The sequence below is a fragment of the Vigna unguiculata genome, chromosome 3 (genome assembly GCF_037176805.1).
Source record: "Vigna unguiculata cultivar grain cowpea cultivar isolate G323 ecotype 2 chromosome 3, ASM3717680v1, whole genome shotgun sequence".
Classification (NCBI taxonomy): domain Eukaryota; kingdom Viridiplantae; phylum Streptophyta; class Magnoliopsida; order Fabales; family Fabaceae; genus Vigna; species Vigna unguiculata.
Genome location: NC_140794.1, coordinates 50,005,371 through 50,020,010, shown reverse-complemented (window position 1 = coordinate 50,020,010; position 14,640 = coordinate 50,005,371). Strand labels below are relative to the sequence as shown.

At 30.4% G+C, this 14,640-nt stretch overlaps 1 protein-coding gene across 1 annotated transcript; it reads left to right on the top strand.

Moving 5' to 3' along the window:
* Positions 1–3,838: 3,838 nt before the first annotated feature.
* LOC114177275 (transcription factor HEC1-like) lies at positions 3,839–5,092 on the top strand. The gene has a single exon (XM_028062551.2). The coding sequence runs from the start codon at positions 4,092–4,094 to the stop codon at positions 4,872–4,874; it is 783 nt and encodes a 260-aa protein (XP_027918352.2). The 5' UTR covers positions 3,839–4,091; the 3' UTR covers positions 4,875–5,092.
* The last annotated feature ends 9,548 nt before the right edge of the window (positions 5,093–14,640 follow it).

Here is a 14,640-nt window from a genome sequence, read left to right as displayed (position 1 = left end):
AGTTATATAATCATAGACTTTCATGATATTTATACAACATTTATAAAAATGTTGTTTATTATATGTTTAGGCCACATTTATTTAGCCGTTGTCTAATTTAGTGTGGTCTAAACTACAAAATGTTGTAGTATGTTTGTATAATTGTTTGAACACCCTTTCTTTTTTTTTTTTTATTGTAAATGCTTAAGAAATAAATCCTTGCTTTCTTGTTAATATAATGAACTCGGTTTGATCAAACACTCACTAAATTATATTACGGTTCTTTCCAAATATTAACAATAAAAAAAAAGTAATACCAAAACTTCCATACAATCATTTTGATAATGGTTTAAGAATAAATGATATTTCACGTAATAAAATTACCTACTATAATATGGATTTTTTTTTCATACCTCTCGCGTCATATTCTTTAGGGTTAAATATGTTTTTGGTCCCTCAAGTTTCAGCGAAATTTGGAATTAGTCCCTCATCAAAACTTTTGACCAATTTAGTCCTTCATCTTTCAAACTGCGTGAATTTAGTCCTTTTAACCAAATTTTGTTAAGTTTATCTGACGTCTCAAGCCCATTTCATGATAGTATTTAAAATATTTACACTGTTTAACACATTTTTGCTTCAATCTTAACTTAAATACTATCATGAAATGTGCTTGAAACGTCAGATAAACTTAACAAAATTTGGTTAAAAGGACTAAATTCACGTATTTTGAAAGATGAATGACTAAATTAGTATAAAGTTTTGATGAGGAACTAATTCCAAAATTCACTGAAACTTGACGGACTAAAAACATATTTAACCCTATTCTTTAACATGAGTGAGTAACCGCCAAAAGATTGTTAATATAAAAATAAGTTATGAAGTAGGAAGAATAAAACTTCATTTTATCTGCAGTGTAAACGCATTTAGTAAGGTCTATCATTATTATTATCTTTTCTCGATTAGATGAGGACAAAATTTTATTTTCTATTTTTTTATTAGTTTTGACATGACATCAAAACCAAGAAAAATAAATACTGTAATTAATCATGAAGGATGCGCAATAAAGTGCAAGGAAGCTTATATTATATTAATCCTGAATTCTAAAGGACAGGCAAATGGCCTAGTCTTAGTACACAAGTTTGGTTTGGTTGAAAGGAATTAGTTGAGAGAATGAAATACTAATTTCCACATATTATTGTTTTGTGAGCAGATGAATAAATTAATAATAATAATAATAATTATTATTATTATTATTATCAATAGGTTTACAAGGAAGGTATTATTGGAAGACACAACATCAATAATAAAATCTAAGTTGAATTATATAAGATATTGATATTACTTTTAATTTAAAATTTTAAGACAATAAATTTAAAAGTTTTTATTTTCTATTTTTAAGTGATATAAAACTTAGACTAACAAATTCCTAACTTCGATTAAGAGAGACAGGAAGCAAGATTGTTGAAAAAGGGTTTGGCAGAAATTTGGGTGAAACTTGAAGCTATTTAGTTGAGCTAGAAGTAGGAAAGTAAGTACTGGAAATGCAAGCAGAATGCCAACCCATTTTAACCTTTTTTGAGTTGACTCTGCAGCTTTATAATAACCCAACCTACTACTATACTACTACACATTGGACACAGTGCAAACAACAACACTTTTAACTGTTTTCTCTGTGTACCCATTCCCTTCTTTTTCTTCTTCCTACCACCCTACCACCACAGTAACAATTATTATCTTATAAAAACTCTACCAAGACAACCTGAAAGGTTACTTCTTCACTTTTCCTCAAGGTTCACACTCTTCGGGTGAAACTAAATTAATTCTCATATCATATATCAATAAAAATAAGGGACCACTTTCCCTGCAATTATAATAATTAACACCTTATCTTCTTATCTCCTGTCCTTTTTACATCATCCTCCTTTCATTTCCTTTCTTCACTTTTATATCAATTTTTAACTATTCATTTCTGATTCCTTTAAGCATCTTTTGTCTCCTTCTTTCACTTGGGACCCAGCAACAGAGAACCTAACGTTTATATTTTAATTTATCCACATACTATTATTAGAGACCCGAATCTTGTGAATCATAATTTCGTTTCCCCCCAAATTGTTTCTCACACAGATTTATATAACACTTACATATTGCTGCACCATTATTGCGTTAATGTTAATACTATACTCTCATATATATCATGCTTTCCAACATTCCAAAAATTATAATGCTTTTTTTTACTACCACATAAAAGAAATCGATGCATTTTCATTTTGTAATGTCCACGCGTGTGTGGCTTTGGAACAAATAAGATTCAGGGAGAAGCACGGTTCGTTCAGATTGTACTTGAACTGACCAACTATTTATGCTAAAAGAACACAAAATTTATTGACTTGCACACGTTGATGCAAGCCAAAAAGCACCAAAAATGCTAAAGCTGATTTGCATTATTTAGAAATTCTGAAAAAGCTCTGCCAAAACAGTTAGCAGCAGTACAGGCAGGGTTAAGCATCGTGAGTTTCTTTGTTTACTCTTTCTTTAAAAGCAAGATGTCAAAAATATCAGATGAATGGAAACGAAATTTAGATTTAGAAAATTATCATAAACCCAAAATATGTTGTTAATTTGATATGACAGTGAAATGAGAAGTGTAAATGGTATCGATGCAGAGGTGCAGTAAGTGGTGAGTGGAGTGCAGAGTAGAAAGAAGGAGGGTCCGCAATTACGCATCACCGCTACCTCCCAATCTACCTCGAAAACCGTTTTCACACACCAGTGACTATTTCAGTAGCTTATTTCGTCAGGATCTAACTTATTTATTACCTTTCACTTTGCGAACTTTTTATTCATTTCTCCAAGATTTTCCTATCATTTACCTCCTTATTACCCTTTCGTCTCTGTCACAGGAGAGACTCAACAGAGATTTATTTTTAAAACATCACTGATATATCTTCTTATACTAAATTATTATTATAATTTTTCACTTTTTGTTCAAGGTGATGATCTATAGATTTTTGTTATTGTTTTACAGACTATTTTCCATATTGTCGGTTAGAGAAGGTTTGCCCCAGGTACTGTTAAACAACTTAACATAGTTTTAAAATTGGTGTCTATAAAATTTAAAATGAATGTGAATTTATGGATACGTTGAGAGTGAAAGAGAGGAAAAAAGTTGATGATGTGTGTATTTATGGTTAAGTGGTAGAGGGTTTTGTCCTTTGTTTTACATTTTGGCACCGTACCTTATCTTGATGTGTTTGCGGCCCTTCCCGACGGTGGCGGAGGTGAGGTTGAAGGTTGCAGTGAATTTACTCATCTCCAGTCTTGTTCTGACATATGTCATGTGAGTGTGGGGGCTACTTTGGCTTCTTTATCAAACCAAACTAGTAAAATTTCAACCCCTTTCAGTCAAAATCCATACATTACAATGCTGATTGATTCATGCACCACCATTTCAACTCTTCCTTCTTCTGCCCCACTTCCACCGCTATGTGGTCCCTCTTCTCTTCATCCTCAACCCTTCATCTTTAATGCCCCACCCTTTGACCTCTTCCCTTTCTACACCCATCAACGGTGCCAGACCAACCTTCCCTAGACCCAACCCCACACACCTCATGCCCCCCTTTTCATGCCTCATCATTAACTATTAATATATCTCACAACTCTTTTTTATCTTTAATATTTTTGTACTTACATTTTTTGTAAGTCTCCTTAGCTATAATTATCAACTACCTTAAATGTTTAAAGTCTTAACTCATTCCCCCTCAGTACAATAATTTTAGTTTTGTAAAAACAAGTATCATAAATGAGAGAGGTTCATAGATTTTCCTCAAGTTTCCAAAGATAAAATATCAGTCACAGGTTGCTATAAAAAGGGCTTCCACTTACAGTGACCCTGCTGGATATTGTTGTTGTTGGTCGGTTCAGAGATAAATAACAATCTTTCTTTCTATCCTCTGCACTTTCTGCACTCTCCTTCTACTATTTTATTCTTTCTCTCACCCCCCTTAACCCTTCTCTCCTTTCTCTCTCTCTGATACAAACCCTACATCCAGAGCCCTTTCGTGAGCCCCCATACTCTCATCTCTCTTTTCTCACCTTCCCCATTCTCATCTTTCATGGATGTGGACATAGTGAAGGCTTCCGCGTGCGACACCACCAACATGGACGTCATGGCAATGATGATGCAGATGGAAAAGTTCTCCGAATTCTGCGACCCTTTTTATTCTACCACCCCACCTTACACAGAAGCCGACATGTTATCGAGTGGGAGCTCCTCAACAAGTGTTTCCACCATTTTCAATAACGGAACTCCACCGACTCTCGTCGATCCACCACCGCCAAATGTCCTCAATTTTTCCAACAATGACAACACCCTTATCCAGCAACCTATGACACCCTCTCTCCACCCCCCACAGCCCAGCACCACCACCTCCTTCCCCTACCCTTCTGAGAAAAAAAACTCTATGGCGGCGATGAGGGAAATGATATTCAGAATAGCGGTGATGCAACCTATTCACATAGAACCCGAATCCATAAAGCCACCGAAGCGAAGGAACGTGAAGATTTCGAAGGATCCGCAGAGCGTGGCGGCGAGGCACCGAAGGGAAAGGATAAGCGAGAAGATAAGGATTCTGCAGAGATTAGTCCCGGGTGGCACCAAGATGGACACGGCTTCGATGCTGGACGAGGCCATTCACTACGTCAAGTTCTTAAAGAAACAGGTGCAGACCCTGGAACAGGCCGGGGCAAATAGACAACACAATCACAATACTGTTGCTGCTGTCGGTTTTCCAATAGGGATGTCTAACTCCAACAACGTTAACTATTCTTCTTTGTTAATCAAGGGTTGCCAACCCTGTCAAGTCTTCGGTTCTACTTCCAAACAATTGCTCAGCTAATTCATAAATCCAGAGAAGATGTAATAGACAGTTAATTTTCTTGTTTTCTGATGGGAAGCAACGACTTCTGTGTACTGTTGAATGGTGTATGCATGGTTTGGTGGGCCATCAAGAAAATGTTTTCTACATGTTATATATGGCCATTGTTATGGTCAATTTCTTTTGCTGATGCTGGTAATCCAAATTTCAATAACGAAATGGAAAGATCTGTTCTATAACCTTCTCTTTTGTTTTCCATTTTATGGCGACTGTATGCAACACTTCTCTCAGAAAAATATAAAAAGCCAAAAAAGTAGTTATACCCAAATAAATAAATAAAATTGTTTGCGTTTAATTAGAAAACGCAAATTTACTTAAATTGAATAATATGAAAATATCTTTGAAGATCTCAGACTCTTTTGTTCCCTTTATCATCTGTATATCACACTTTTCTTTCATTCAGATGAAATAATGTTAGTTTATTATTTAAATATTTAATTAATGAACACATTTCCTAATTTTTTTTTTACTTTTTATTTATATCCGGTTAGGGTTCACATGAAATACACTTCAGCGCTTTAATTCATCCTTGGTGATCGAAGTTACTCTAGATGCCGCAGCACATATACATGACGGTTAGTGATCATGATTCTTGCTTTTCACTCATCTTATACCCTTCAAATGATTCCTGCTTTCATTTATCTACCATTTTAGAAAAGTGATACTCTACTCCATAATATCCAAGAATTTAATCTTACTTATTTTTTAATATTAATAATATATACACTATTATTTAGAAATACCCAAAAGTTCATAAAAGCTTGAAACTTCAGCAAAGGTGACTTTAGCACTATTATTGAAATAACGTCTAGGTGGAATTATCAAGGCCAAAGTTAAATAAAAGTTGTTAGAAATTAACGAATAAATCATAGTTATTACAAATTTATAGATAAAAGAAAGTTAGATAAAAGAAAGTTATATAGAGTTTAAATGAGTGTTGAACTATTATGCATTGATATTTTAACTTGAGTTACGTATCTGTGTCCAATATTTTAGGATATTTTATGATATTTATCAATGAAGTATTTAATTTATAAAGTCGTAATATACTACAAGAAAATCTTTGAATAATCATCAATTTTAGTAACAAAACATAATTAGTCACTATATATTGTTCAATTTAGGTATTAATTTAAAAACTAAAAATTATTGACAACTAAAATAATTTTAAAAAGTTATAATTAGTTTCTAAATTAATAATTAAAATAGTTTCTATTATGAATCGACTTATAAATTGGTCATTAACATTAGTTACTAAAATAATTGGTATTTAAATAGGAAATTGGTCTCTAACATATTTTTTGTTACTAAAATATGTTATCATTTAAGAGTTTTCTTGTAATGGTACTTTTATGATGGCAATAATTTATATTTTTTATTTTAATATCGTTTCCGTGCATCATAGATTGTATATTAAATAATTATAAAAGGAAAAAAAAAAAGACAATGGTAGCATGACGCTCTAACCATAAACGTTTTTATTGTAAAATAATTGGATACAAAAAAGACAACCATAAACGTTTTTATTGTAAAATAATTGGATACAAAAAAGACAAATAGCCTAAACAGGTCTCAAACCTGTGACCTTCGCATTATTAACACAACACTTTAACCAATTGAACTAATAAACCATGTACTTCTCTATTCTAAGTACTGAGAAAACTTGTTTATTGAAAAAAATAATCCGGTAAACTTTTTTATTGGAAAAATAATTGGATACTTACTAATTATAAAAAGAAAAAAAGAAAAAAGAAAAAATTGTATATTGACTAATCTATTACATATTAAAAAAAGAAGATATTACCAAAATTATTATATTACCCATTGTCTTTTATTGACAAACTATGATGCACACTGATACTTCAATTTGGGTCACGTATCCGTGTCTGACACGATTGTGTCTGATATTTTATCAATACTTATCAATGAAGTATTTAATTTATAAAGTCGTAATATACTACAAGAAAATATTTGAAATAATGACCAAATTTAGTGACAAAAAATAATTAGTCATTATATAGTGACCAAATTGACAACTAAAATAGTTTCAAAAAATTATAATTGGTCTTTAAATTGATATTTAGAATAGTTTCAATTATGAATTAGTTTCTAAATTGGTCATTAACATTAGCTATTAGGTTTAGCTATTAGGTTTTGACTACCAAAATAATTGGTCTCTAATTAGGAAATTTGGATTCATACAATAACAATCATATAATTACTATATTTTTTTAATAATTATTGTACATTTTTCAATATTCATAGATCACGTATCGTATCTTATTATTTTTAAATAAATGTATCGACGTATCAAATATGTGTCGTATCCGATATATGTATCGTATTTGTGCATCAGTGTTGAATAATACTAAAGTTGTATTTTGTAATAATGGTTAATATTCACATAATTTTAATTATAAGAATTCTCACACGAATGAAATATTTTTATTCACTTTATTAAAATAATTTATATTAACTTTTTTTATTTTTTACAATTGATTTGATTTAATCAATTTTTAATGTTTTAATTTCCTTTCATGTTTCGGGTAAAAATCTGTTTCATACTTTTAACTTATACAAATTTAAGACATAGTTTCACGATAAATATTTTACTATTAAAATAATTTTAAAGGAATTCCAAGAAATTACAGTATTAATATTTTATCATAAGTAATGGTTTATTGATTACGGTTCTGATTTCAATATTTCAGAACTCGAATGGAAAATGGTTCTACTATATATATTAAATATTTATCAGTAACGATTTATTAATAATAAATAGGGGTGGGAAAAAATCTAATTTTCTTGATCCAATCCACTTTTGATTTGGACCAATTCATTTAAAATTTATTTTATTAAAAATCCAATCCATTTAAAATATATTTTATTAAAAATCCAATCCATTTAAAATCCATATAATGGATATGGATTTCAATCTAATCTACATCTTATATAATTTATGAATTGGATATCCCTTCTATAAATCAAGATTTTCAAATATGGATAATCTAAATAATCCAATCCAAATTTTCACTTTAAATTTTTAGTTGGGTTAGACTAAAGGTTGAGATGAACTAGGCTAAATTCAGACTCGGATGGGCCTTGCTCGATAACGTGTACGAATCGAGCAGACCCGACAACCATAAGAGGTTGGGCGGGCCTAAAGATATGAACGGGCTAGGAGGGCCCGAAAAACCGGACGATTTGATCGGGCCCAACGACCCAGAAAATTAGGGAGAGCCCGGTGACCTGAACGGGTCCAACGACCAGGAAAATTCGGGTGAACCCGATGACCCGAACGGGCCCAACGACTAGGAAAATTCGAGTGAGCCCGATGACCCGAATGGAACAGACGAGACTAATGACCCAAATGGGCTAGGCGGGCCCAAAGATCAGAACGGGCCAGACGGGCCCGAAGACCCGAACGGTCCAGGCAAGCCCAAAGACCCGAACATGCCAAGTAGGCCCGAAGACCCAAACGGGTCAGGTAGGCCTAAAGACTCGAATGGGCCAAGCAGGCCCGAAGACCCAAACAGGCCAGGTGGGCCCAATGACCAAAATAGGTCAGGCACGCCCGAAGACTCGAACGGGTCAAGCAGGCCTGAAGACTATAACGGGCCAAATGGGTCCAAAGAACTGAACGAGCCAAGCAGGCCCGAAGAACCAAATAGACTAGGTGGATCCGATGACCCGAACAGGCCCGACGAGCCCAAAGATTCAGATGGACTAGGATGGGTTGGCTTGACGACTCATACGAGTCGTGCCCCGTCTGTACGGATTGAGTCATGTGGCCTTAAGGACACAAGTTTTAGAAAATTCAATTTAAATTTCTTTTATAAAAAATGGATTCTAAATTTTAACCTTGATCCAAATATTTGAATTGAATTTAAATCTTGATCAAAATATTTGGATCTGGATTTTAAAATAATCCAAACTAGTTTTGTTAAAAAAATGAATTTGCATTGAAAATCTAATTCAGTTATTTGGATATTAAATGAACGTGGATTTGATCATTAAAAATTTATTCTTCCTAATAATAAATGTTGTAAGTTGAAATTTGTCTATTGTTCTAATAAGAGATATGAGGACTATTATTGTAATTAAAATTAATCATTATCTAAGAATTAACTTGTAAGTACTAAGTCAAAACATTTATTATTAATGATTTGTCTGATATTGAATTTGGAGATTTTCTATTTATAATTGATTATCTTTCTTAAATATAATAAGTTTTTAAATTGGATGTGTAATCTTGGCCTTTTGTTTTTCTATTATTTAATTTATTGATTTTTTTTTGTCATAAATATATATAATTAAGAGAAACACAATAATTTACAAAATGGTCATACAAATATGGTCACAATTGAACAAAACAAATTGACAAAATCACACCTAGAGAGAGCATCATTTAAAGGAAAGGATGCAACGGCACCTTACTTTAATATTCTTTTATGTGTTTCATCCACACATTATATGCATTCAGATTCATAAACCAATATTAAATGATTATTCTGATGCTCCCATTAAACTCCTAGTGTAGAAAGTGAGTACCTACAACCTTTCATCTCATCCCTCGACTTTTAAAATAAAAACTTGTAAAAATTGGTTTATGATTTTGATTACTCTTGCTAGTTTGGAACAAGGTCTTGTTATTTATTTAGATTTATTCAGTAATTAACATTTTTTAGGTAATAATTTTTTTCACCACTATATATAATATTAAATAGGGTGAAGATATTATTATTCAAGTTGATGATATGTCTACCAATGTAGCAGTATTGAGTCTTGAAACTGAGAGTCAAGAAATGTTGTTTATGTTTGAGATGAGGTGTGCTTAGTGAATAGCTTAGTCGATTTAAACGGTGGAGTTTATTAAAAGTAATGATTATTGGATATTACTGCAAAGTGAACAGAAATTAGAAATTAAAAAGAAGATTACTTTTATTTATTTATTTATTATTATTATTTTAAATAAATAATAATAATAATACAAAAAATAAAAATATATTTCATAACTTTTCTTAATCATAATAAAATAATTAAAATATTTTTATTTTATGTTGGTTTAATAATTACAAAAAGATTATTTGAGTTCAATTTAAATTTAAAGATCAAACTACTCATCTGGTCGTTTGATGTGTGTACTTAAAATTCTCTCATTCTCATTTATTTTTATTTGTCAACTGTTAACTTTAACTTGTTGGGATTTAAATGTAATATTGGTATATATTGTTTTAAAATTCTTTTATATTTTATTATGTAATTTAATGTTTGATTTATTTGAATTTAAAATTTTGATTTGAATTTAGTTTGGGGGTTTAACCTCCTATAACCCCACACACATGTTTTACAACCTCAATTAAAATGTTCACTGTAGATTTTGACTCTCTACGTGGGTAATAGATGCAGGTTATACATCTCTGATTGTAGCATTGTTTTCAAATACATACATTTACTAAAGTCACTTTCAACTTATTACACCTCTCACAACTTTTTGTTTAAATTTGTGTATAATTTTATTCTCAATTTGTTTAATAAATAACTCTCATTTTAACTTATTTTTCACAAATTATTTTTCCATGGTTACTTTAAAGAATAACCGGTAAAACACTCTTTCCATTAAATATTCACCGTAGCATAACTAATAAAAATTTTGCAATCTAACCAAAATCTTATTTTCATGAAACAATTTTCTCGATAATATTTTATGACCTAGAATAACTGTTCGTATTCCTGTAAGTATATAACTTACCAGCTCAACATCCTCGTAGAGTGTCGGTTTGCCACCCAGCTTACACAATAGCCATGCGATTCGTGGAATAACTGTGAAGCCAACACATTGGGTTTTAGCATTAAGACTGCGACAACAGTAATTGCAGCAAACAGGGGATTGTATAAAACAATATTATAAGAATTTTTGTATTTATTGACAGATTATTGATTGATTTTTATTGATAAATCTAAATTTGTTGATACATTTTATCAACGAATTTTAAAATTTAAATTATCAATAGATATTTTTGTTAGTAATGAATAGAGATGTAAAAAAATTTGTAAATATCACTATCCGCAAATAAAACTCGCAATGATTAAGAAATGAATATTCAGAAGTAATGAGTACGAATATTTTTTATATCCACATGTTAACGGGGAGGACACAAGTATCATAGTATTTATACCCGTGGATATCCTTACCGGTTTTACTATAATTTAAATTAAAAGAAACATGATTAAAATATTAACACATTAATTTTAAATGTGTTATTTTTTATCAATTGATTTAAAATAATCTCCATTTATTTGTTAACTATTATTAAACACTAATTAAATAAATTATTTGAACTTTGTTTGAAATTTATGAATGTTATGTATTGTATTTTATTTGAATTTAGGGTTAAAATATGTTAAATATTTTATTGTAAATACATATGGATACCCATGGATATATGTGGGTACTTGCATAACAGATACTCACACGATATAGGAACGAGTACGAGACAAATATTTATTCAACGGGTAGAGTATGGGGGACCTACTACTTGTATCATACTCGCGCCATTGACATCTATAGTAATTAATTCAACAGTAAAATTCACGACTCGTAAATTAAAATTTATATTATCAATAGATATTTTCATCGATAACATATCTGATGATCAATTTTACTAATAAATTTTGTGAGTAATTTTTTATTCGTATTACCAACGATTTTTCCATCAATAAATTCCTTGGTAAAATGAACGAAAAATTTTCCATCAAATTTGATTAGATTTCTTTTGTATATTAAGAGGGGATGGGTGATAAGAATAAGAGAAGGAGGTGAAAGATGAAATGAAAGAGAAGGAAAAGAGGCACAACAACGATGATGATGTGGTGACGACTGACATTGGAGGAGGATGAATAGCTCAAGGTGATGATGGTAGAGGGGCGACAACAATAACGATGGATGGGAGGAGGAGGAAGAGAGGAGAGAAGAGGAGGAAGAAGAAGAGGGGAACAAAGAAGAAAAAAAGGAGAAAGAAGCGGAAAGGGATGGAGAAGAAGAAAAAATTGTTGCATTTATTTTATCGGAGACCAAAATTCGTCAGTAATTACAAACAAATATTTACCAACAGATTTGAGGTTGCATTAAGTACCAACAAATTTTGTTATTCGTTGGTAAAATTTATCGACAACCATTTTATCGACAATTTTTTTATCATTGGTAGACTCGAATTCCTGGTGGATTTTTTCTATTACCAATAAATTATATTCGTCAATAATACATGATTTTCTAGTAGTGCAATTGTTTGTCGAAATTACTGAGGAATGCAAGACTATCTCGTATGCAAGACTAGATATTTATGAATAGTCTAATAAAGACCCAATAGTAATAGATCACTGTTTAAAATAAATTTGATACTGAGAAGTGAATTTTAAATTTAACTCAACCTTACAAAAAGTGCTTCCTAAAATGAAATTTACATTCGATTGTATAGTATATTCTGAGGCATGTGCATATTGAATGTGACACTGGATACTTATGAGTGATCTCATAGCGATTAGATAACAAGTGATATGGATGACAATATGTCGGATCGAGTTCGAGTAGTGCCTACCTACTACTCGTCCCACCTAAAAATATTTGTTTCATTATTACCCATAGGTCTTTGAAAAAAATACTCAAATTTTTTTTATATTCGCAAATACTCATAGATATTCGTAGATATTATGTATATATTTTTTAATTTTAAATAAAATTACTTAAAAACAAATGTTTAAAATATAAAATAAAATGAAAATCAATTTTGAAATATAATTCAAATCAAATTACTCGCTGAAATAGTAATGCAATGCAGCAAAATATAAATTTTAAAAAATTAATCTTTCTAAATATAACTTCAATTTCATAAACCTAAATAAAAAGTAAAAAAGTTTGAAGTCAAATTATAAATAATTCTTCAATAATTAATATTTCTTTCACTAGTAATTTTATTTTTATCCCTTGATTTAAAAAAATACTAAAATAAAATTCACTAATAATTATTATCTAAAAAGATATAAAAAAATAATTATGAGCAAATAAAGAGTATCTGTATATCGATTATCATGATACTTGTATCCGTTTTATTATCAAACGGATAATTAAATACACCTACATACTATTAATTATATATTTTGCCATTTTATAAAATAGAGTTTTTTCGTTACTATTTCGATGTGAAAATTTTGAAGTAAATCTTAGTTTGGAAGTTTGAAAGTGTGATAGCATCCTTGGAGAGGAATAGCTTAGTATATAATTTAGTTACATTGTTATTTCATTGTCAACTTAATGTTGGCAGAGAATCTGATGAATGGGACCATAATTAGAGTGACAGTTTAGTTGTTAGAAGAATTTTAATGACGAGGTCCAAAGACAATAACAATTATCATGATGCTGACCCATGTCTTTGTGAGATGGGAGGAGTATTTGAGCACATAAGGGATCCCAGAGGGATAGAGGAAAAAAATATGATGTCACTCATAAATCCAGACATAAATGAAGGTGCATTCATTAATCACCTTCATGCGCGATTAATTAATTAATTAATCTGATAACATGAGTATGTCTATGCTTTGTGTGAAAGTATGTAAGTGAGAAGCAAAGAAAATAATTATTAAGTAAAGACTTATGTTGAAAATCCTCTGATTTTTTCATAATCAAATAAAAATTTATCCATTATTAAATACTAAATAAAGTTAATTATTAATATAAATTTATTCGAGAAGTACTTTTAAGAATACTAAAATTTACATAATAGAAAAACCAACAATTAACTAACAGTAAAAAGAAATTATATTATTAAGTGATAGAAAAAATCGATTACAATATTATATAATTGTTGAGAAAAATGCATAATTAAGAATATTATCTATTACCTTTTTATCTCCAACAACCACTCAGATAACATAGAAATAAAATTATTTCAGACAACATAATAATATAACGTCAAAACTCTTTAAATATAGAGAAAAATCACGACCACATAGAATAATCACTATATGTAGATTTCTACCACACAGAAAACACTCTTAACTCTTTGACTCCAAGTACACTCATATCTTCTAGAGTAAAAATTTAATTACATCTCACAACACTTTACTACAAGATAATAAAAAAAGTCAAACACGGACTTTAACTTGGGACAAGAAACATCATGGACTTAGATTCCATTATATAGTTATTAACACTTACTTCTTTGATTATCCTAAACGATATAAAACTTTTCAACACATATTATTTTCATCCATTCAATAATAATATAGAAATATTTAATCTTGTAAACTAATTATAATCTTAAAATAGGTAAATAATTATAAATAGAGCTTCAAATAAAGTAAATGGATGAAACATATGAAAAGTGTGAGAAATGTATATTTTAACAGTAAAAGTAGTCGGTCAATCATGTAAAATAAAATCAATCTCAGCCAAATATTTGATGGTGCCGTAGTACGGATACGTGGAATTAATTATTATGCAGATGTTAAGTTTGATTTGGTTGTAATTAGCTGAATCCAAAGTCAGGTAGGCAATATGCAGCAGAAAAGTCAAATAGTATTTAGACATAAATTAAGGATGTTTTTGGTAACAAAAACACAGTAGCTTTTAACTATTATATATGATTATGTTCTGCTGTCCCTTATGTAGCAGCTAAACCCAAACACATGCGACTCCTTCAGTTGCTACTCTTTTAATTCACAATAGAAG